The sequence below is a fragment of the Aplidium turbinatum genome, chromosome 2 (genome assembly GCF_918807975.1).
Source record: "Aplidium turbinatum chromosome 2, kaAplTurb1.1, whole genome shotgun sequence".
NCBI classification, from domain to species: domain Eukaryota; kingdom Metazoa; phylum Chordata; class Ascidiacea; order Aplousobranchia; family Polyclinidae; genus Aplidium; species Aplidium turbinatum.
The window spans coordinates 25,610,861-25,634,028 of NC_137473.1; the positions used below are offsets into that span (position 1 = coordinate 25,610,861).

At 37.6% G+C, this 23,168-nt stretch overlaps 1 protein-coding gene and 1 pseudogene across 1 annotated transcript in view; one reads left to right on the forward strand and one right to left on the reverse strand.

Moving 5' to 3' along the window:
* Positions 1-23,168, forward strand: part of LOC145765096 (uncharacterized) — a 55,750-nt gene that overhangs the window by 18,167 nt on the left and 14,415 nt on the right. The window contains exon 2 of the mRNA XM_082576849.1: positions 9,400-9,471. Within this exon, the coding sequence (XP_082432975.1) occupies positions 9,400-9,471 (72 nt within the window). The remainder of the gene's footprint in view (positions 1-9,399; positions 9,472-23,168) is intronic.
* Positions 8,004-9,000, reverse strand: LOC145765662 (uncharacterized; annotated as a pseudogene).

The window sequence follows — 23,168 nt, forward strand, 5'->3', positions numbered from 1 at the left end:
ACATCTGCAATCAAAATTGGTGCATTGTTGGAATGGCACGCAACGACAAAGACAGTGACGATGCAATGCCAAGCAGCATGATGAAGCAAATTGTCGACTCCATAAGATCTTATGTCACATCCATGACTGTAGACTTGAATTCATTGTAAGCCATTTGTCTGATTCACAGGATAGTGTATCTATCGAGCTTGCGCCTAGCTATGCTCGTGTGAAATATACCCAACCGTTATAATCGTATATTCCTGCTAAGTCTGGTAACTGCCTATTTCTCTTCATGACTTTGCGCGATGTGGCTTGCTTGATTTCTGGATACAGTGTATCTTTATGTTTTCTTGAAGGTATCACAGTTGTGATGACTGATATGAATTTGTTGCATTCAGTGTTCACTGTTCGCTAGCAGTTTTAGCTGTTTACAGTGTTCATTACGATTCCTTCAGTGCTTGTTTGTGTTCATTCAATATTCTTTAGCAGGTTCCTCTTTCAGTTTAGGAACTAAATTGGATTAGGCTACTGTATGTTGCTAGTTAACATTGTTCTTTTCATTTTGTTACTGAGCTGACACATGCATTTCATAAACATACACCTGAATTTTTTTGTATTTTAACTTAAATGCATTCCTGAGCTAAAGATGTTTTCCGGTAGAATGACCCCAATTTGGGATAATTTAGAATATTCACATGTATTTTGATATTTTCCTACAGTTACTTTGTTATAGTATACACAACACCTTTCAACACAAGTTACTCTGCAACTAAACATTTGTTTTTAAGATATGCATGATCAGACAGTTACTATGGTTTTTCAAAGTCTCAAATGCCCTGAAAATCATTTTTTGGCTCATAACTGTTTTTCTCGACACTTTAAAGAACACATTCCTCTTAGAGCAGATAGGAACATGTGACTTCTGAGCCTTTAGAGCCAAAAACGAAGTTTCTACCTCAAGCGGTTTAGAAGTTATGCAATTTTAAGGAAAAATGGGGCTCGGACAATTTCAGGGAGGCAGAGGGACCCCTAAACATTGATATTTTTTGCTCAAAATTTTTTTTTGGGTGGTTTTATGTGATTTCCCACCTAGCCAAACCTATTACTTGTATTTTTAAAAAATTGACCTCAAAACGCAACGGCCTACTAATTCTGTGGAGTGAGCATTCTGTTGCTTCGGTTTTCTTTAGTAAAATTATGAATATGGAACATACCATATCACTAGGGATGTTTCCTGTGTCATCAATATGATTTAAGATCTCAGTGGTTAGGTCTAAACCCCACTCATCTAAAGCTTTGATAATTTCAACTATAAAAGAAATGATATTGTGGAATAAAATACAACATTCTCTAAATAAACAGAAGGCGTCGCTGGATTTGGAATTTTGTAATAGTTGAGGATTCTAATATATTCTAAGTTTGCATACAGACGGTGACTTAGGATAGCCTACATGTCGATTTTATGTGAGCAACTATTCAATTTAATAGTTCAAACATTTTGCGCTAAATTTCATTTCAATTTATTTTTTATTGTCGGAATGCAAAAGAAACGATATTGTGGAATAAAATACAAAATACAATTCAAAGCTGTAGCCTAATAGGGAACTAGGCGAATCGGACTAGCCGAATCGGACCGTAGCCGAATAGGGAACTAGCCGAAACGGGCCATTTCGGTTCATTATAGCAAGTTGCCAGTGCCCACCCAGTACTTCTGTAACTTGATTACATGTTTTGCCTTATTTGCATTAATTTAATACAAGAAGGCTGCATTCAATTTTAAGTAAGCTACAATGAGCTATCAGTACCTGTGCTAATCATTTAATACCCTAACCAAGAGCATTTAATGCAATTTTACTTTGCATGAATGTCGGCGGTTAGCATAAAATTTCCATAAAATTCGGGATAAAATCATAAAAAATAGGCATAAACTTTAACTTCATTTTGTCATAAATTCATCATAAAATGTAACTTTTTAAAGTGGCAACCCTTCCATATCGTTGAGGTAAAACCAAACCAGTTTATGTCCACTTTTAGGTTTTTTGTTTTATTGCAGTTTCTCGGTTTTTGAACATAGCTCTTTCCAGCACTCCAGGTTTCAGCCTTGTATGTAATCAAATTCAAGGTGAAGCTATGGACATACTCCAAAATATCTTGCATACTTTGAAAGCAAAACTGGGCTATTTGCAATTCTGTGGACATAACCCTTTTCTAGCTTGATAGTATAAATAGGTTTATGTCTAATGCTACCATAAATTATGGACATAACCCCCTTATAATGGAATCGTGCCAAGGATCTATGTTCTATTTTCCATTCAGGTCATGATGCAAATTAAAAAAAAATGCCAAAGATGCAGTCCTTTTTATAGAATTGTAACATATTTGAATTGCCAAACAACATTCGTGTGAAAATAACTTGTGCAGTGCACCTGAATTAATATGGTATGATAACTGGTGGATCATCATGTTATTGTTAATCCTTCCTTTTCTGGTCAGGTGGTTAATGACCAGCATGCCTGGAAAAGTAGGTAATCCGGGTAATAAAATTCCCGGGAAATTTGTCGGTTTGCAGGAATTTTTACCATAAAAATCACGTTACTAACGTCTTTCATTCACCGTCATCGTAATTTGCTGACACATTGCAGTTCCAACACTGGTTTGTATCACTGCGTATTTACGACCTCCAACTTGTACCTCAGAGCATACGCGCCGACTCCCGGGGGAGCCGGGGGCGGCGCCCCCCGTAAATTTATGGTTGAGGGGCAACAAAATGGCTATTACAAGTGGTGTTTCAAAGATAAAATACTTCGCAAAAGATTTAGATCATTTAAACGGACTTAGAGAATGCCGAAATAAAAAAACAGCCTACGTTGCTCTTGCCCGCAAAACAGCAGCTGATCGCATGGCTTTCTCTGGAACGTGAATCACTACTGAGATGTGCACGGCAGCCACAAGCTCACAGTCACACACTGCTTATCTTCCGCGCGTAAGGAGCATCTTCAAAGTCAAAACGCGTGGTAGCGTAAAAGCGAATGCGAGGTTGAATATTCTCATTTCACGAGTTATCGAAACGTCCGTTAGATTTTCTGTGACTTCAAACATGAAATCGAATTTAGCAAACTTTATCGAGTTGAAGATACGACACACCAAACAATTACGTGAATACAGCTTGGAAATCATACCGTATGGAAATTTCAAAGTAGAGCGTAGAGTAACTTACGCTGCTGGAATAGTCATGTAACTATTCACTGCAGTATTGCGTAAACCAGCTAAATTAGACGAGCCATTTTCAACGAGGTCTTCCCGCTGTGAGATCAATTATGATTCAACAGAACGCATTGTCTTGTTCGCAATGTGTGAGAATTAAATCGAAAACCGATAAAAGAAAAGGTGTGTTAATAGTCTTGGTCGCAGATATTGCCTGCATTAACGACCAGTGGCGTACCGTGACCACTTCGACAGGGTGTTCAGTGACGGCAAAGCAACTGCGGGGGGTCTGGGGGGCCTCCCCCAGAAAATTTTTAAAGTTAACATTGAATTTGGTGCGTTCAGAGAGCATTTTCAGCACAAATTCTGAACATGAACAGAACTGACAAAAACAATGTTGTCGGAATGGAGAAGAAAACAAAATAGATATTTATTTGACAGCGCATTGAATGAAAGACTTAATAATATCAAACATTAAGTTTCTCGGCAGCCGATAAACATATCGTTGATTGGAAAGTCTGAATGGCTTGCGTGGAAGCTACACCGTTATGGTTAGCGAATCGCAGCTGGTCGCTGTACTAGCAAGTGCTCAGCCTTGTGCTGATAGCCGGGAAGAACGCCCCTCTCTTCACATATCAAACATTAAGTTGCATTTCTAAAGTCACATACTTCAGTTCACTTTTTATTTCCGACCATCAAAACGAACAATATTACTTGCCATAACACAGCAGGAGTCTGAAAAAACGCGAAAGTTAAAGCGTGCTCGAGATGGAAATGATTTACTTCATGCAAGGATTAGGCACGGTCGCAACACCTTGAGAAATGTACAAGCAAATTAAAAACAAACAGGTGAAAGTTAAAACAAAAAACAATAGCAAAGCAACTCGATAATAAACAAGAAAAGAAAGTCGATTGCTATGTTGGTCGGCTGTACTTTTATCCGCCGTACTACTTAGTAAAAACGAAAATGTTCAACACCTCGACTACAGAAGGAAAAGTCATCTATATAGCATAATTCGATTCTTCTTGTTTGTGCAATAAATTTTTGAATTACATCGTCGTAGAAAGCTTGCTTTTGCTTCAGTTCTAGCAAAAGTTGTTTCCAGCGCTGATCACCTCAAACTCCAATCCAACAAGCTAAAACTTGCTATTGCATGGGATTCCCCCAATGACGCGCCAAGGTGTGCAGATCAGCGAGTGCACAGCCTGGCTGACCTAAAACCATTGCTGTTTTCGCTGCCTTGTGACGTCATTTTTCTTAATTGTTTATTTTAAATAGCACTCGCCAAGCTGTCAGTGCACACCCAGCTTAAAGGTAATGACCGAAAAAAATTAAAGGCAATGACCTCAAACGTTGGAGTATTAAAATTAGAAGGGGACGAGTTTTGCAATTGAAAAGAAAGCAATCAGCATGCAGCAAGATGTTAGAATATCATGAAAGTAAAGAACATCGACAACCGATGGAAATTTTCTTTTTTTCTGGATTTCTTGGGGTGTGCAGTGCACACCTTGAACACCCTAAATATACGCCACTGGTATATACGGTATTCGATAAAAGACATAAGAGAAAACACTTGGCCGTTGTTAACGCTTTGAAGGTAATTAATTAGCAAAACGAGGTTTATAAAACTGATAGCGGTTTCCACTCTGCTTGAGATCATGATTTTTTGCGTTTTATTTCGATAACTTAACGGTTTTGGTCGTTGTTATTCACTGGCACAAAAAGGAAATGAATCGGCTTGTTTTCCAACTGTTCCAACTATGAGCTAATAATATCAAAATTATTACGACTAGGCGTACTGACTACTGTATGCGTATACTAATCGTTTCAAGCAGCGGTTCTAATATATTCGGTTTGCAACCTAGGTGTCAATATAAACAAGACGGTAAGCTTAATCAAAGACTATTTTAATTGAGTAAAATAGCGTTATGGTTATGATGTCATCACCTTTCTCGCCCCCCAAGGTTTTTTGAAAAGTCGGCGCCTATGCCTCAGAGCTGAACATGTTTTTAAAAAAATTGCACAAATATATTGCAGTAGTCCGCTCGAAAGCATAGTGAAAAGCATGGGGTTTGAGAAGTGTCATTGAAAATATTTGAAATGTTTGCGGAGGTATACAAAAACATCCATAAAAAAAATAAAGACATTAACGACGAGCTGCTCATTCACTGGAATGGGCCACGCATAAGCAATAGCATACTAGCACAGCATCGTGAAACAGGCTCTTAATCTACATTTCAAAGGAAAAGTATTGCATTTTAGTACTAATGACGTTCGCTCGAAAATGTACAAAGTGTCTGCTGTGGTAGATAGACCAAGCAACAAGAAATCGTCACCATCTTTTATGCCCCGGTAATGTATTTGTAGTAATTTCGCATGGGCAAAACTTGCTGGCAGTTTCTTTGATTTCCAAAAACAGCTGTTTAGCGTCATAATTTTGATTTTGTTGTCAAGTTAATTAATGCGTTTTGTTACTCTTCGTGTAGTGGACTGGTTGTTTTATAGGTTATAGAAGTAATTTTTGCAATGTCCTGTGTTCTCGCTCAGTAAAACTTGTGCATTCAGCCGTCTGGCCGTTGTTGTGCTATATGCCTATATCGGGTCTGCTACTATTCGGCAAGTCCGATTCAGCGAGTTCCCTATTCGGCGATCTTTTGAAAATCCAACGATGCCTTCTGTAAAGCCAACTATTGGGTATTATTCAATATTCAGACATTGAATCAATGTAAATACCAACTGTTAGGCTAATTGGGTGCTTCGAACAAATCGAATGTCTTTTGTAAATGTTTCTCAGGTACAACCTATACCTGGTCAGCAATAGTTCCCTTTTGAATACGATTTTAACGTTTGGCCACGTTAGTTTTGTTTGACTTCAAAAATTCTTTGACTGCTTTGAGTTACAGCATCGTTTTGTGAAAAAGGTTGTTTTGATGTAAAATATTTTTGAAATATCATATAAAATCAACAAATAGCTTATTTAAAAAATGAATGACATGACGAATGACATAAACATGACGCAAAGAAGGTGGATGCCGTAGGATACATGTCAATTTTATGTGAACAAACATTTTAATTTTATAGTTCAAACATTTTTTGCTAAATTTCATTTTAATTTATTTTTCTTTGTCGGAATGCAAGAGAAACAATATTGTGGAATAAAATACAAAATTCTCTAAACAGAAGACGCCATTAGATTTTTAAAAAATTGCCGAATAGGAAACTCGCCGAAACGGGCCATTCCGCCTATATCGCTTTTCGTAATTGGTGATGCTATTTATGCACATTGCACATACTATCAACCCGTTCCAGCATGAAGTTATGTTATTGTCAACTTGGCAAGTACGTAACAAGCGGCTCGTGATGTTTCATGACATTGTTTCATGACAATCACACAGCGGTGGGTGAGTCAGTGGACCTAATTTGTAAGCATGTGGCGTCTAATTTATTAAGCCTATTGTTGTTCCAATTTATTCCGATCAAAGTGGACACATCAGGCACAAACAGTGCGCCATGCCTGCTTACGAATAAAATACGATACCAAGACTGTTTAGTGTTTATTGGAACTATGAAGCTACAGATGGCCGCCTATAATATATTTTTTGCGTGAGGCGTTTCGCCGGAAAACTGTAAACGGTGTAATTATGACGTCATTATCGTGATTGTAAGCCGCGGGAAATTTTTTCGCTAAAAAACAGATTCCCGGGAAGCTAAACACTTTTTCCAGCCCTGATGACCAGTCTGGTTGACAGTCAGTCACTATACTGATATTCCCGGAATGGCCCGATTCGGTGAGTCCGATTCGGTGAGAGCCTTTTTCGGTGAGAGCCCTATTCGGTGAGTTTTTTTTTTAAATTATTGCGCGCCGTAGCCTAATTATCATTGCCGTTATAGGGTTAGGGAATAGGGGTTAGGAGGTTGGGGGTTTTTGGGGTTGGGGGTTAGGGGGTTTTTGGGGTTGGGGTTTTTTGGGGTTAGGGGGTTGGGGGGTTTTTGGGGTTGGGGGTTTTTGAGGTTGGGGTTTTTTGGGGTTGGGGGTTTTTGGGGTTTGCGGTTTTGGGGTGTTTGGGGTTAGGAGTTTTTGGGGTTGGAGGTTTTTGGGGTTGGGATTTTTTGGGGGTTTGAGGGTTGGGGTTTGCGGTTTTGGGGTTTTTGGGTTTGGGGTTTGGAGGTTTTTTGGGGTTTTGGGTTTTTTTGGGGGTTTTGGGGTTTTGGTTTTTTTTGGGGGGTTGGGGTTTTTTGGGGGTTTGGGTTTTTTTTGGGGGTTTTGGGTGTTTTTGGGGTTTTTTGGGGTTTGGGTTTTTTTGGGGGTTGGGGTTTTTTGGTTTTTTTTGGGGGTTTGGGTTTTTGGGTTAGGGGTTAGGGGTTAGGGGTTAGGGGGTTTGGGGTTAAGGGTTTTAATTAGGCTACGGTACCCAATAATTTTCAAAAAAAAAATTCAAAAAAATCACCGAATAGGGCTCTCACCGAAAAAGGCTCTCACCGAATCGGACTCACCGAATAGTAGCAGACCCGATATTCCTGCGCTCATGGTTCGCTTTTGCTCAAGTCACACTGGTGGTAGAGTGACAGAAAACCTATTGCTACATTAAGACCTTAGCTGATACAAAGCGACATTTAATATAACTTATCAAACCGTTTTTTCTTTGTCAATTGTGAAATGATATTGAAACTAAAAACTTCACTTGTCCCAGATGGCAATTTAGGTATTGATAGAAGCTGCGTTTCTCCTTGATAAGAAGCTAGTACAGCAAGGCAGTCGACACTTTTTTCGAAGTGTCTTACTGTCTATGAACAAGCGCCACTCTTGAGCTCTATATTATGGTACTTCCATTTTCAGCAGAAGCCCTTTAATGTCTTTGCAGTAAACAAATTCATCTTGTTGGCAAAAATATGGAAGCAATTCTTTTTCTCTAGCATGGTAAAATGTTATGGAAGCTCCGATTCCAAGACAGTTTTTGTTTTTGAGTTGACATGCTAACATTTCTGCTGCTTCTTTGGATAGGTTAAGATCCTTGATGAGATCACTCAGCTCCTCCCTGTTTGAATGTCTCTGGAATAACTCAACTACTTTCAAACACACTTCCACCACTGTTACTTGCAGAACTTTCTACCTCTTCATGAAACTCATCATGCTCCATGGCCATTGGCCATGTACTTCCTCACAGTGAGGCACAGGTCATTGAGCAGATTCTAAATCTGGGTAATTCGAAGTGCTTTTCTTGTGACGATTAAACCCCTGTATGTCTACCAAACAGAAGCACCGTAGCAGTCATTGAAATGGCTTTTTAGTTCTCTCCGAACCATTGGTACACCAAAATTAAAATTTTTAAGTGTACCGTACCTTTAGTCCACTTTCTCAGGCTTTCTACACATGCTTTGCATACAATATGAGGTGCCCATGGCTTATCTTGGTCACCAAGTTTCACTTTAAAACTTAGCAAACGTTAAACTTAGCTAATTTTCTCTAGCCAAAATTTGAAAATATCGATATCTCAAAAACTGGAGCCAATTCAAAGAAACAGATGTTAATTTTAAATTCAGTGGCAAGAATTGTCCAGAAACTGTTAAAATATCTTCGGCACTCGAAAAAAAATTTTGTTGGCCAGTGTAATTTAAACACTGTAGAAGTAATATCACTATATCATTTATCCACTGCAAAACAAAGCAAAATTATTGCAATCTGCCGAGGATTACACTTACAAAGTGACATGCTACCAATGCAATATATTTCTGTTTGAAGGCACCACACAAATTGTTGAAATAGGCTACAAAACTCCATTTGCAGATGACTACATGATTGCAAACAATGCCATGCTCTTTCAAAAGCATCAAATCTAATCCTGGTAGTGTAACGGGCTATGTCCAGTTTTTGTTTTACAACCGGTTGTTACTTTGAGAACCTCACTGGGCTATGTCCAAAAAAGGTGTGTAAAAAAAATGGGAGGTGGCACACAATTTTGAAAAACATCTGGTTGTGTGCAAACCAAGGAGAGCGTGGTATGGTTGTAAGTATGTGGCACTGGTGTTTGATCCATTTGAGATATCAATAATATTCAAAAAAATAAATGTTTTTTTGCGTTTATCTCAGTTTGATGATTTTGGACATAACACCATTTGGTTTTACGTCAACGATATGCTCTGACATGTTTTTTATCTTTATTTGAACTCTTGTAACAACTTTATACTAAAATAAACCGTTGTTATTATTACAGTCGATCAGTGAACAGGAGTTTGATGCCAACAAGGCCGTGGCTGAAAGACTGGAAACTGACTCAGATCTAAAGGTAATAATATTCTTTTGCATTGTAGAAGAAATCAAACAAGTTTCATTTTCTGTAACTAGTGAACCATATCGACTTGAGAATTATTTCCAAATAATTCTATTATTTTCCATGCAACCTACTCCTTACAAATAGAAAAAGGGGAGCAGACAACAGAGTTCGCAATTGACTTTTGAACAGAAAACATTAAACTAATCTGATATTTCGTACGTATCATTTGGACAATTTCTAAAATGTTTTAATTCATAGTTACTGTTTCATTACAGTGCAATGTTTGAATTCATTTTGTTAAACCTGCAAATTTGTGAATATCTTCAGATAAATTTCAATATGTAATTAGACTAGAGGTATGTTTGTTGTCATAGTTAATTAGGCAGGATTTTTGTCAGCCAGTCGGATAATCTTAATTTAATCAATTAGCACATAAATGAGGTGCTAAAATTAGCATATTTTCAAGCAAAATGGCCCGTTTCGGCTAGTTCCCTCTTTGGCTGGTCCGATTCGGCTAGTTTCCAATTCGGCTAGTTCCCTATTCGGCTACAGTTTTGAATTGTATTTTATTCCACAATATCGTTTCTTTTGCATTCCGACAAAGAAAGATAAATTGAAATGAAATTTAGCGCAAAATGTTTGAACTATTAAGTTGAAATGTTTGCTCACATAAAATCGACATGTATCCTATGTCACCGTCTGTATGCAAACTTATAATATATTAGAATCCTCAACTATTATTACAAAATTCCAAATCCAACGACGCCTTCTGTTTATTTAAAGAATGTTGTATTTTATTCCAAAATACAGACAAAATCGGTTAATAGTATACCGCTTAAATGTATCAATCGTTTATATGAATCAAAACCTGAAATCCTAAACCAAATCCAATCTAATGTTAAGTAAAAACATCAGATAAGCGTATGCCGTTTAAAAGAATAAGTTGGATAAAAGCATCAGGATTTGCTTCTCGTTTGCATACTTCATTCATTTAATCGTATAATTGTACCCGTAAGCGAAAAGAGAATGTCTCTTTTTTGCTTTGCAATATTCAAAGGCGAAATGAAGCAAAGGTGAGACAGACGCATGCAATCAAAACAAAGGCAAGTGTCTGTAATTCCAGACGATAATCTTATGCGCTAGACATTGCACTGCAAACAACCAATTTTTGCACAGCTGGGCTTCATTAAAACAGAAGAGTAGACAAAAGGAATAATCACACTTCCCAATAAAGAAGTTAAAATGCTTTTGATGTTATCGTCGGCGACTGGCCTTCCAAGGAATGGACAAGGACGAATTATTTCGGCTTGAGAGGAAAGCAAGCATGTCCAAAAGTTTAAACCAGATTACTTTGGAGAATTTTTTTTAATGCTGAATACAAGTAGCCTACTGTTGTGAAATAAAGTGCGTAATTTCATTTGTGCAGTTTCGTTCAGTTAAAGAACATCGCAAATTAATTATTTTACCAGACAGCGCAAAAGGTTTGAAAAAAAAACCTTTGCGATTTCAAAACAAACAATGAGTGTGAGCCCCGTGTGTGAGTGTGAGCCTACGATACCTCTCTTTTCGTAGGCCACGTTCCATACTCAAAACTACACAGCAGGTAGAGAGCTAAAAATAGCACGCTTGAATCAGAAACTTCAAGTCAAAGTTCGCGTTATGACTTCACAGAGTTCGGTGATATGAATGATTGCTGATTTGCAGTCCGATTGCTGCAGTTTACAGAAAAATGCTTTGATTGTACATGCTCTCGCAGTCAGCAAAGCTGGTCTTTTTTACATTGATTCAACGTCTGCCAGACAATGAATCAATGTAAAAAGGACCAGTTTTGCTGGCTGGAACATACAGCATAGTGTTTATGTAACACAAAACTAGCAAACTCTTCAAAGTTTAACCAGAATTGTAAACAGTTGTAGGGAGTATCAGTTGCAATGTGCGTTGCAGCCTAGTCAGCACAGACGTCTTCTCAACAATTACGCCCATTCATGATAACCCTTTTTTAGCAAATTGGTTAAACGAATCAGTCGTATAATCGTATCAAAACGTCTGGCAAATGGGTGATACGATTAACCGATTTCGTCTGTATATCGTATTTTACGGACCATAAAGCGCACCCGATTATAAGGCGCAATGTCAATAAATTGCTTTGATTAGTTTTTTGTTCATACATAAGGCGCGCTGGGCTATAGAGCGCAACGTATTTTAAAGGAGTATGGGTGATGCATAAAGATGATGCAACTGAAACAATATCTGATGCATTATTTTGAAGTAATGCAAAAATGGTCATAAATCAAGTCTGGTCTTAAAATTTTGGCCACAACTATGTGCACATTGTGACGTCACAGCGAACAGCGTCACAGCTTGATGCGCGCGAGACCTCGCAAACGGGTATCAAACAAAAGCGGCCTTAGCGAGATGAGGGCAACAAGATTTGGATTTTTTTTGCTAAAACGCATGTTGTACACAATGACATCACGCTGAAACAAAAAACTCGCAAAGTTAATTTGGGTTTCCCCGCCCTTTAAGATCTCAATGGTTAGGTCTAAACCCCACTCATCTAAAGCTTCGACTATTTTTTTCTGCACAATTTCAACGTTTAGCGACGTTAAAACGATGTAACAGCGGCAATGATAATTAGGCTACGATACCGACAAATTTTCATTTAATTGTTTAAACATTTTATTTCTATTTTTTTCTGCACGATTTGAACGTTTAGCGACGTTAAAACGATGTAACAGCGGCAATGATAATTAGGCTACGATACCGACAAATTTTCATTTAATTGTTCAAATATTTTATTTCTATTTTTTTCTGCACGATTTGAACGTTTAGCGACGTTAAAACGATGTAAAAGCGGCAATCATAATTAGGCTACGGTACTCGATAATTTTCAAAAAAATTTTCAAAAAAAATTTCAAAAAATCTCCGAATAGGGAACTCTCCGAAATCAATGTTGTCTGGGTTCGTTCAAAATAAGTGTTTTACATCAAAACAACATTTTTCATAATTAACCATAGAGGTTAATGAGATAAAGTCTCAGCGAAAACGTGTCAACGAAAAAAGCCAAATAGCGTTTGACATAAAACCTAAGTGGCAGTTTAGAATAAACCTGGGTTTCGGCGTTACATGACCTGGAATTAGTTTGGTTAATTTGTTCGTTAGACTCTCAGTTGATGTTAGTTTATCATGGCAGAAAAAGATTGCAGCCGAATAAGGAACTAGCCGAATCGGACTAGCCGAATACAGGGCTGCGATTTTTTTCTTTTTTGTCGAACGACCAAAAATTCTGCATTTGTTTGTCGAATAGTAATATGACGTCATAAGAGTCAGATTATAAGCGTTTGGCCGCAAATTACCGCACAAGTTGTGTGGTATCAGAGTCACTTACGTTTTTAATCGCACGCTGGTTGAGTGATTGCAAAGGAGTATCAAACGCTAAGTTATGTACCTACCGGACATACATGTTTTGTATATTATTTGTTTTGCTCCATGAAGAGAACTGTTGTAAACGCGAAACTGAGGATCGCAAAAGAAAAAATTTCTTAGGCTATACACCTAGCATAGCCTACCGTGAGAATTTTTCCTTTGGCATCTCTTTAGTCTCGCTTAGTAGGGTCTGCTACTATTCGGTGAGTCCGATTCGGTGAGTTCCTAACTTCTAACTTTAACCCTAAAACGGCAATAATAATTAGGCTATGGTACCCGATATATCAAAAAAAAAAAATTGCCGAATAGGGAATCAGACTCACCGTATTGGACTCACCGAAACGGGCCATTCCGTGCTTAGTACATAAATGGTTAGGCACGTACCCGCACGCAAACACAGTTAGGAGCGAAATATGCAAGTTACCAAGAAACACAGCGAAGATAAACCAAAAATGAACTGCAGATAAAAGAAAACAGAACAATAATACGAAACAATGGCGTAATGTTACAGCATTCAAGGTGTGCCGAGATGGCAAACAAGCCCCTTCGTACAACATTGCAACTTCAGACCGAAACCCAGATCTATCGATTGTTTGTGGTACTTCAACATGAGAGATCGTTTCAACTTCCTGATGAGCTTGAACATCTAGTGAAGCAGTGCTATCGCCAGGGCCTGACCTTGTATTTGCAGATGGTAGCTCACCGACCGAACTGCTTGTGCAAATTCAGAAACGTCATCACTGTCTCGTCGAGAAAAGAATGTAGGCTATCGATGCATTGTTCCTTATGCACTTGAACAGGTTTATCTATAAAATTTTATTGTTGAAAAGTGGAAACGTAGTAGGCGCATTTTACTAAGCATGCTTTTGCTTACAACTATTGAATTAAACATGTTCAAAATTGAAAATGTTTTGCGATGTTAGGCTACTAAACGCTATTAGCCGGAACTTTACCTTAAGAATGATAAGTTCCAAAGTGACGTGGCAATGCTTCTCTTGATAGCTCCTTCAAACAGATCCCGCACTTCACTCGCTGTTTGCTGAACCTTAACCACTTCTCGGTAAGACCGACCGAAGCTTTTGCCATCCGTGTTGTCGGAGGATTCTTTCGTTTTTTAGTCATTATAGGATACTGACTAACAGAAGACTATCCTATCTGTAGTTGGACAAAGCTATGCTGTTCTTACAACTTGCCTATTACTTTGCCTTGTCCACTCCCAGTGACTACCTACTATTCTTCTAGAAGCGAACTCTAATATCTAGCGACCTTTCTTATCTGTGTTTCTGATTCTGAACATCTGGTCGGAGACTAGGCTATTTTCTTGATGTAAAAAACTTGCGTAATATGTAGGCTTTATTGTGTTCTTTTATTGTGTACTTCTGCGATTATTTTCTCCTGTATCAATCACCTGCATTAAGTTATATAACGGAAAGGAAATCTTAAATTTGTTTTCGTCATCATGCACTGGCTACATAAATCCATCATTGTTAAATCTTTCAAAGGATGGCATCTCGTCTGGTGCGAGACAAATTTCCTGCAGATGTCCAGACTTCCCAGCCAGCAAACTTGTTTATACATGTCATGCATTGTGATTCAACGTCTGCAGACGTGGAATCAATGCAAAATGACGGATTTTGCTAGCTAGGTTGTGTACTTTTGTGAATGTGCAAAATCGCCCATTACGTAATCACAGAAACTCTTTTAGTGGATGGAAGTCGAGTTGCAACCGTGTTTATCTGTCTACTGTTCTTTATTCACAATTGCAAAACATTTCTGCAATCTTGGAACAACAAGTACATAAGTCAGACATAAATACAAACTTGCAAACACGTTGACAACTAAAAGTAGCCTACTTCGGTTATTTCATCTATAAAAGAAACCTGTTGTGTTGAATAGCACGAAACCTCTGGGACCGAGGGTCTATCCTTTTACCACCCCAGACTCACAGTTCACGTTTCTGGATTACACTGGAAGGCTACTAGACAGCAGCCAGTCTTTGATTTTATAATCCATGGCGCGTAGACCTTCCACTCCATTAGGTGGCTTGAAGATGGTACAGTCATTGATGATGTGATCTGCGGTCTGTTCCTCGGCACCACATTCACAGAAAGAGGCCATTCCCCATTGGTGCATGATTGAGCGGAAAAGCCCGCCGCCCGTACGAAGACAGTTGAGGCGAACCCATGCCTGTCTTTGTAATGTCAGGCCGATGGGGCATGTGTCGGCGTCGGGATGAACGAATGGAGTCTGGTGGTACTTGACTTCCCTTCAGAATTACATTTGTGGTCCGCCCAAGCAGCCGCAGAGATGTCTTGTTTATCAGCTTCGTTGATCAGAGGTTGAGCGGCTGGCATGAATGGGTGTCTTGATTTCAGTCAATGGGGGTGCTCGTCAGGGTTGTCGGTATTTAACCCGACCCAAAAAACCCGGGTGGTTTTTTTTTAAAAAAACCACTTAAAAAAACCCATAAAAAACCCAGAGCATCATATTTGTCCAGTTTTTAATAGAAAATTTAAAAAATAAACAAAAACACTACAAGGCACTTAAAACACACTTTAAATTAGGACTTAAGGATATGATTGTGAAGTAAATTTCCAAGAATAAACTGAAAACGCAGTGGATATTGTACAGTGCACAAAAATCAAGTAATGCGCCTTTGTGTATACTACACTAAAACTCATTTATACAAGAAGGCCTTATAGTTAAACTGGTTAAAGTACTACTCTATTGTAGTCTGTATATATGATGTGAAATGCAATTTATGAGGCTATTTACCAATTACAGATTCTGGATTCTAACGCATGGCTGTTTCAGAGCATTTGCCTAAATGGCCATTGGCCACGCAATTGCTCATCCATTAGTCATTACTATTATTTATAAATGATAAAAAATATTTAAACATGATGGCATAAATGCTCCTTGCCTTCAAATCTAAAGCAAATGATGCAATAATGTGATATCTACCACGGTAGCATCAACTTGGTATAGAAATCAGTGGATGATGCAACATCCAACTTGATCTTGAAATTAATGGATGATGCAACATTCAAGCAACAACAGCCCTAGTGCATTATTTTATTGAGTTATGCAAGCATGTACTGTGAGTGAAAGGCACTTCATTCGTAAAAAGTAGTTTTTATGATAGGAGAAAAATCGGGAGTAATTACTCGAATTAAGCAGTTGGCTGCAGAATGGGCTTCAACCATGGCGTACTTAACAGAGGCCAAACCAACGTGCGTGCTGGAGTCTAAACTGGAGGCGAACATTTTCATTGCCATATTGCATTGCAAACACAGTATATTTAAACCTAAAACGATTATAATGAAAATTTTGCTTTCAAATTTCAAAATGTAAAATACATTTTCATCCATGGCATTTCATATGCTTGACATAGTCTATTCCAATGAATAGTTGTTCCCGTGTGTGTTACAATAATAAAAACAATTACAATAGATGTGTAAGGTTTTAACTTTGAAGTTATTATTTTGTATAGAGCTGATTCACAAAAATACAATGTACCTACATGGTCAAAACTACTACATGAAAGGACTGTGGCCAGTAGCGCAACCAGAATTCTAGTAAAGTGGGGGGGGCTAAACCAAGCCCCCCTGGTTGCGCAACTAATGTGGTGCTACTTTAGCTCAGATAATGAACGAAAAAATTATCTGTTACGACAACTTTAAATAATATCAGTGCAAGGACTTCTCAGGTATGAAAATGGACATTTAAAGAAGTTCTATAACAGTCCTTACAGAAGTCTCAACAACAAAGAAAAACAAACAAAAACAAGTTTTTAATGCATAAGTTTTAAAATCTTTTGTTTTACTTCCTTTTCTGATACAGGTGAAAATAGACAACAATAATTTTTAAACATAATATTGGCCAATGTAGCTGCATACTTTTTGTTCACAGATAACTGGTATTGATCTGATATAAAGTGAAAAACACGACATAACGAGGTTCTGCAACAGTGGTTAACAACTTCATGAAACATGATATAACCATAAAGTACCCATTGGCAAACTGTGTCACCTGGTATATGCATATATATGGTATATTTCTCTTCAGGATTTCGAGGTAAACGAAAAGTTGTTTCTTTGTTTGCCTCATCATAATTTCCATGGCAATTAGTCACACATATATATGGTATATTTCTCTTCAGGATTTCGAGGTAAACGAAAAGTTGTTTCTTTGTTTGCCTCATCATAATTTCCATGGCAATTAGTCACACAACATTTTCTACCCATCTTAATTAAATATCAAATAACCTCTTAACATACTGTGAAATATACATGAAGATGTAATGAAAACTATGCCTGCACTAACTATCGGAATGGCCCGTTTCAGTGAGTCCGATTCGGTGAGTCCGATTCGGTTAGTCCGATTCGGTGAGTCCGATCCCTTAACGGGGGATTTTTTCAATTTTTTTTTTAAATTATCGGGTACCGTAGCCTAATTATCATTGCCGTTTTAGGGTTAGGGTTTAGGGCTTAAGGTTAGGGGTTAGAAGTTAGGAACTCACCGAATCAGACTAACCGAATCGGACTCACCGAATCAGACTCACCGAATAGTAGCAGACCCCTAACTATAGGCTACACTTTGCAATGGCACAAGTTTGACAAAATTAAGGTCACAAATGATGCTTTGAGACCGCATGAACTGACCAAATTCAACTTATCAAACTTTAAGCAGCACAATTTAAATGCATAGTTTTTATAAGAACAATCTAAACATGGTAACGTTTTGCTTTTTTTTAAAAAACTTTGCTGGTCTCAAAATTGGAGACTAAATTTTTATTAATGCACACAAACTTAAAAGCGTTTGTTAGACTATTCCTTCTTATACCACATTAGACCATTCCTATTTATACTACATGCACAGTATAGAACAATCGGGTATTTTAGACGGCAACAAAATTTTAAAACCAGGTTCGAAAATAAGAGTGTCTCTTAATTCCTGGGTGCCTTCATGCCACATTTTTGCTGTACTGTTCTACAGTGTAGCAAAGTATTAGCCTGCACAAGTCTAGCCAGACTAAGCAATTATTTTTTTAAAGTAGAATTTCAAAATGCTGCATAGGATTTCTAGATTTGTCTGAGCCATGGCGACCTTGAAATACTGACCATGCAAGCAATTTTAGGCTCAAGAGCTGAAGGCTGACCCTGCAATCATGCGTTTAATATACTACACCTCTACTAAAAATAAAAACAGCTACACCAATTTGGAAAAAAAAAACAAAGCTAGCCTCAACAATTCCCATCATTCTCAAAGGTACCGTACAGTAAGTTACTTTTCACACAATTTCATAACACTTCTGGGTGTGCCCTCAAGTAGCCTAACATTATTTTACCAAAACCGACGCGGCTACCGGCATTCGCTAGCTAGCCTTCAGCCTCGGTACTCAATATTTGTTTGCATGGCCAGTATTTCAATAAATCAACATTTCATTTATCCAAATATCCTACCCTAAATAACATTTCAACAGCAAGCACCTTAAAAACCACCGCAAAACCTAATTCAATTATTGAACACAATATCAGTGTTGCCAGAAGTTTAAAACAATTAACTTTTTAAAGGAAATGCCATGAAAAGGAGTGCAATTTTCAAAACAAAGCTGAGTAAAATTAAAAAAATTGTTCAATATATAAATTATAAAAACCGCAGATAAAGCTGCTAAATGAAACGTTTAGTAAAGTTTCATCACATAGGAATTACATTAAAATTGAAAGAAAAAAAAAGTATTTTAAAAACTAAGACTTTTCTGCGCTTTTGAAAAGTAAAGATAGTTCTTGTAGATTTTTCCTGTTCAAAGAAGGGTATGTTAAAACAATTCTGCAAATTCAATAACAGAACAACGGGACAGTACCGATTAAAGCACACAGATATCTGTTGGGGTTTTCACACCTGGCAACTCTGCATCGTTTTAGTATGCTTGCGCAAATGGCGAATGAATATACAATTAAAAATTGATTTTCTAGCAAACTTTTTCATATAAGACAAATATTTAAGGTGAAAAACGTTCACTTCAACTTTTTATACATATCTTTTCAATATGGTATGTCAAAGTCATGAAAGCATGTTCGCCTCCAGTTTAGACTCCAGCACGCACGATGACATGGCCTCTGTTGAGTACGTCATGGCTTCAACGCATTGTTTCATTCATAGAGAAAGTCTTGCAACCAAGAAATTGTCAACGAAGTTAAATGATGTGCTTTGCGAGGTCGTAAAAATTGTTAATTATATCAAAGGAAGTGCAGGTAATTCAAGACTATTTGCCGTTTTATGCGATGATATGCAAGGGGATCACAGGCAACTATTACTTCATTCTAGTGTGCCTTGGCTGTCGAGGGGAAAAGTTTTATCCTGTGTATATGAGCTCCGAAACGAACTGGCAGTATTTTTGCGTGACAGAAAGCCAGATTGGGTGAAGCTATTTCTAGATGAACAATGGCTTGCTTTGCTAGCTTACATAACTGACATTTTTGTTATTATGAATGGCCTTAACACTTCAATGCAAGGAAAAAATGCTTCACTTTTTGCAACAGCAGATAAAATTGACGGCATGTAACAAAAGCTGAAAGCATGGAAGATTCGAGTCTCGAACAATTGTTACAACATGTTTCCTACGTTAGCTACTGTTATTGACGATGCTGGAGATAATTTGGACGTAAAATGTGTTCAAGATACTGGCACAGAACATTTGTCAAATTTGGTGGAACGAATTCAACATTATTTTCCGGAACAAAAAGATCCACGAAGAGGAAATGAATGGATTCGAAACCCATTTGCACCACCTGTAAACGTAGAAGAGTTAATTATAAGTGTCGATTTAAAAGATAAATGATTGGATCTATCTGCTGATGAAGGTTTTCGAAAATCTTTTGAATCAAACTCCCTTGCAAGCTTCTGGGTCAAAATAAAAACAGAATATCCGAGACTGTGTACCATGGCTATTAAAACACTGCATCCATTTCCTTCTACATATCTATGTGAAGCTGGCTTTTCTACCATGAGCTGTTTAAAGGGAAAACACAGAAACGCGTTGGATATCCATGCTCCTCTTCGAGTAGCATTGTCTTCCATTGAACCGCAATTGGATAAGCTGGTTGCAAATAAGCAAGCGCACACTTCGCATTAAAAATTGAAAGACCATTAATAAAAGTGTTTTTTTACTTCTTTTTTTGTGTATTTGTTACAAACGTAATAATGACTTTGCTCTCGTCTTTTTTTGCAAATTGACCGGGACGCCAAGTGATGAAAGATGCTCAGCCGGTACACGGCATAAACAAGTTTGAGTAGCACTGGCATAGCAGACCTGGACAAAGTTACACTCACCTAGCTTTCCATCACCTGCCCTGACATCTGAACAATCTTGTCTCACGAAAGAAAATGCATAAAATCACTATTACATTGTTGTAAAATCAAAAAACATGCATGAAATAACTCATGTCATAGTTTCTACCAAGCAGTAAGAAGCATAAACCATTTAAAACAAAGCTAGAGCACATGAAGTTTTGTAGCAGAAAGATGAGGTAAAAAAGAGAAAGAATATTTTGAAGAACTACACATAAATAAAGATACTATCAATTCAATAATGCACAGACAAGTTCAAATACACAAAAGAGGACACGTTAGTCAAAAGATGGGTTTTTTTTTCAGTCATTTATCAGTCATTGACCAACTTTTTAGCAAAATGTCCAAAAAAAAAATGTAGTCAATTCGGTCAAAATGTCCAAAAAAATATATGGTCAATTCGGTCAAAACGGAAATACTTTCGTCAGAAAAAATTACCGAAATAAATAAAAAACGACCGAATGTTTTCAAGTCATTTCGGCAAATGACCGAAAAGTCTCAGTGAAAAAAAAAAACAGGTCAAAAGAGGACAAGGTTGACAAAAAAAGACACGTTGGACAAATCGATGTGGAGGCAGGGTGTGAACTGTGAAGGTGATTTGCGGCACTTAGAGGTGATTCCGGCTACCCTCGGTAACGGGGACATCACCCAATTGAAACTGGACTATTACTACTATTTGAATAACGTAACATTTGTTTTGTAGGCCTATATTATGTTTGCATGAGAGAGTGCAGGTTCGAAGAATTTTTTCGCTTACCCAGGGCCATATGCATCGATTTTTTCTTAGAAGAGGGGAATTCTGGGTGGGCGAGAGTTTTCAGACAGATTTCATAGAATGTGTATGTTCACAAATTCGCAATGGTTAGTCTTTCTCACAAAGACTGCGTTTAGTGTTGCTGCAGCAATTAAGCGTTAATAGCACTGCTTTCTTCATCAATGTCATCTCTACGTTCATTCGTGCTGGACGTGGCTTCTTCAGCGTTATCATCTCGACGCCTTTTGGAAGCTGGTTTTAAGAATGTGCAAATAGATGTTTGACTTTGCTTCATGTTTAACTTTTCAATAATGAAATGACTACATCGCCCGGTGCCCCAATTTATACCCAGCAACAAGTTTGTGAGGAAAGATTTGTAAAATGCGATTGTTTTAATACGTCTTTAGTTTATATCGGTTATTTTATCGTCATGTTTATTATGATGTCATATTCATATTCCCTTACGCTGACCCGGAACTGAAGTTTGATTGTGACGTAATAAAAGTGAGACCATTCGGAGAAAAGATCAAACGAGGCTTTCACTCACAAGGAATTGCCAGCGTGTGGCGGTTGTTGCTGAAGTTTGCTTTGTAGCTTTCTGTCAAAAGTGCCGACTCATCCAAAATGTCTTGAAAAATGTCATTGTTGTATATACAAATGTTTTAAGTTTGTCCCACATGCTTGCAACTGCACATCGGACACAGGCCTACGATGAAATTTTCATGAAACTTCAAACTCATTGACGATATCTTTGAGTTTGTTGATAGGCCTACATTACAATACATCTGTCAATTCCAACAACCACCGAATTCTTTGCAATGTATGGTAGAATACATTTCGTTCGAATGATACAGCTAGTTAAGTGGAGTTATAAAAGCGTTCTCTCCTCAGGAAAATAAAATCATCTTCTTTTAAATTTATAATTGCTGCAACAACTTTAGTTTGCGAGAAGCAGCCTACTCTTCTCAGTTTTCTTTTACTTAAATTACATCTTCCTTTAACTTCATTAAATTTATCAGTGAATCTTGTTTAGGACCGTAATCCACATAATGCAAAGCATTCACAAATTTAAAACTGCCAATTGTAGGCTACTTTAGCACTGACTCAGCTTCAAATCAAGCTCTTGTTGGTTCCAACTTGATGCATTTAAGTAACATCTTTTGAGCTTCAATTGCAAAATGGTAATGTAAAGCATTGGGTTTGATAGCACCACGCCTTGATTACCTTCTCAAAGTCAAATTTCTTTGCAAAGATGATAGCACAGCTTTCTTTAGCTTTTTAGAATTTTCCCTCTGACTGGGCTATAACTTTAAAAATGTCACAAGCTTACAGTCGTTCAATTACTCCAAAAAAGATATGACATTTGAACAACGCTGTAGGCAACACTATGAACTCCAACCAGATTTAAGCAACAACATCTGTAAACAAAAAATAGACATGGTTTACTTTCTTTAATCGTGCTTGGAATGAAATGTTTCACTTTTCCAGATATGTTGGATACAACATCATATATGCCTGGCCGACGCAGATTTTGAAGTTAAAGTTCAGTTGTCAAGCAAAAGTAGTTCACGCTTAGTCATATAGCAGCACCAGCTTTAAGTTGAAACTATCAATATAATCGAAACCGTTCAGTGATGCAGAAATCATTTCAGCTTTAGATTTTACATCTTGAAGCTGTTCAACATCGCCTACCTTAACATGAAAATGATTTGTTCTTGATGAGAAGCATCTGGAGTGACATTTACAATAATTGAGAAATACTTGGAAAACTTGGAACTAATACGCACTTCATTTAAGAACTTGTTTATTTCTGAGTTAGTACGTTTTTATTTTAGTAGTAAAAATGGGTCCCCCTCAAAAGTGCAAAAGCAAAAAACTACTCGTTTTTCCTTTGCAATGTTTTTTAGGGGGGAAACTTGTCCGACTTCCCCCCTCTTGTAGCCCCTGGTTGTATGTTTTGATTCTGCATAAGATAATTTCAACTGTGTGGGTTTTATTACTTTCATCTGCCGTTAATTGTTACTTTTCATGAATACTATCTTGAGTCGCATCTAAAAGATTTCATAGTAGGTTACGATTAAAAAGTTGTGTGGCCCGATAACTCATGTGTACTTGACAAAGTGGCCCGTGACTGCAAAAAGGTTCGTCACTCCTGGTTTAGAACCTTACAAGCAAA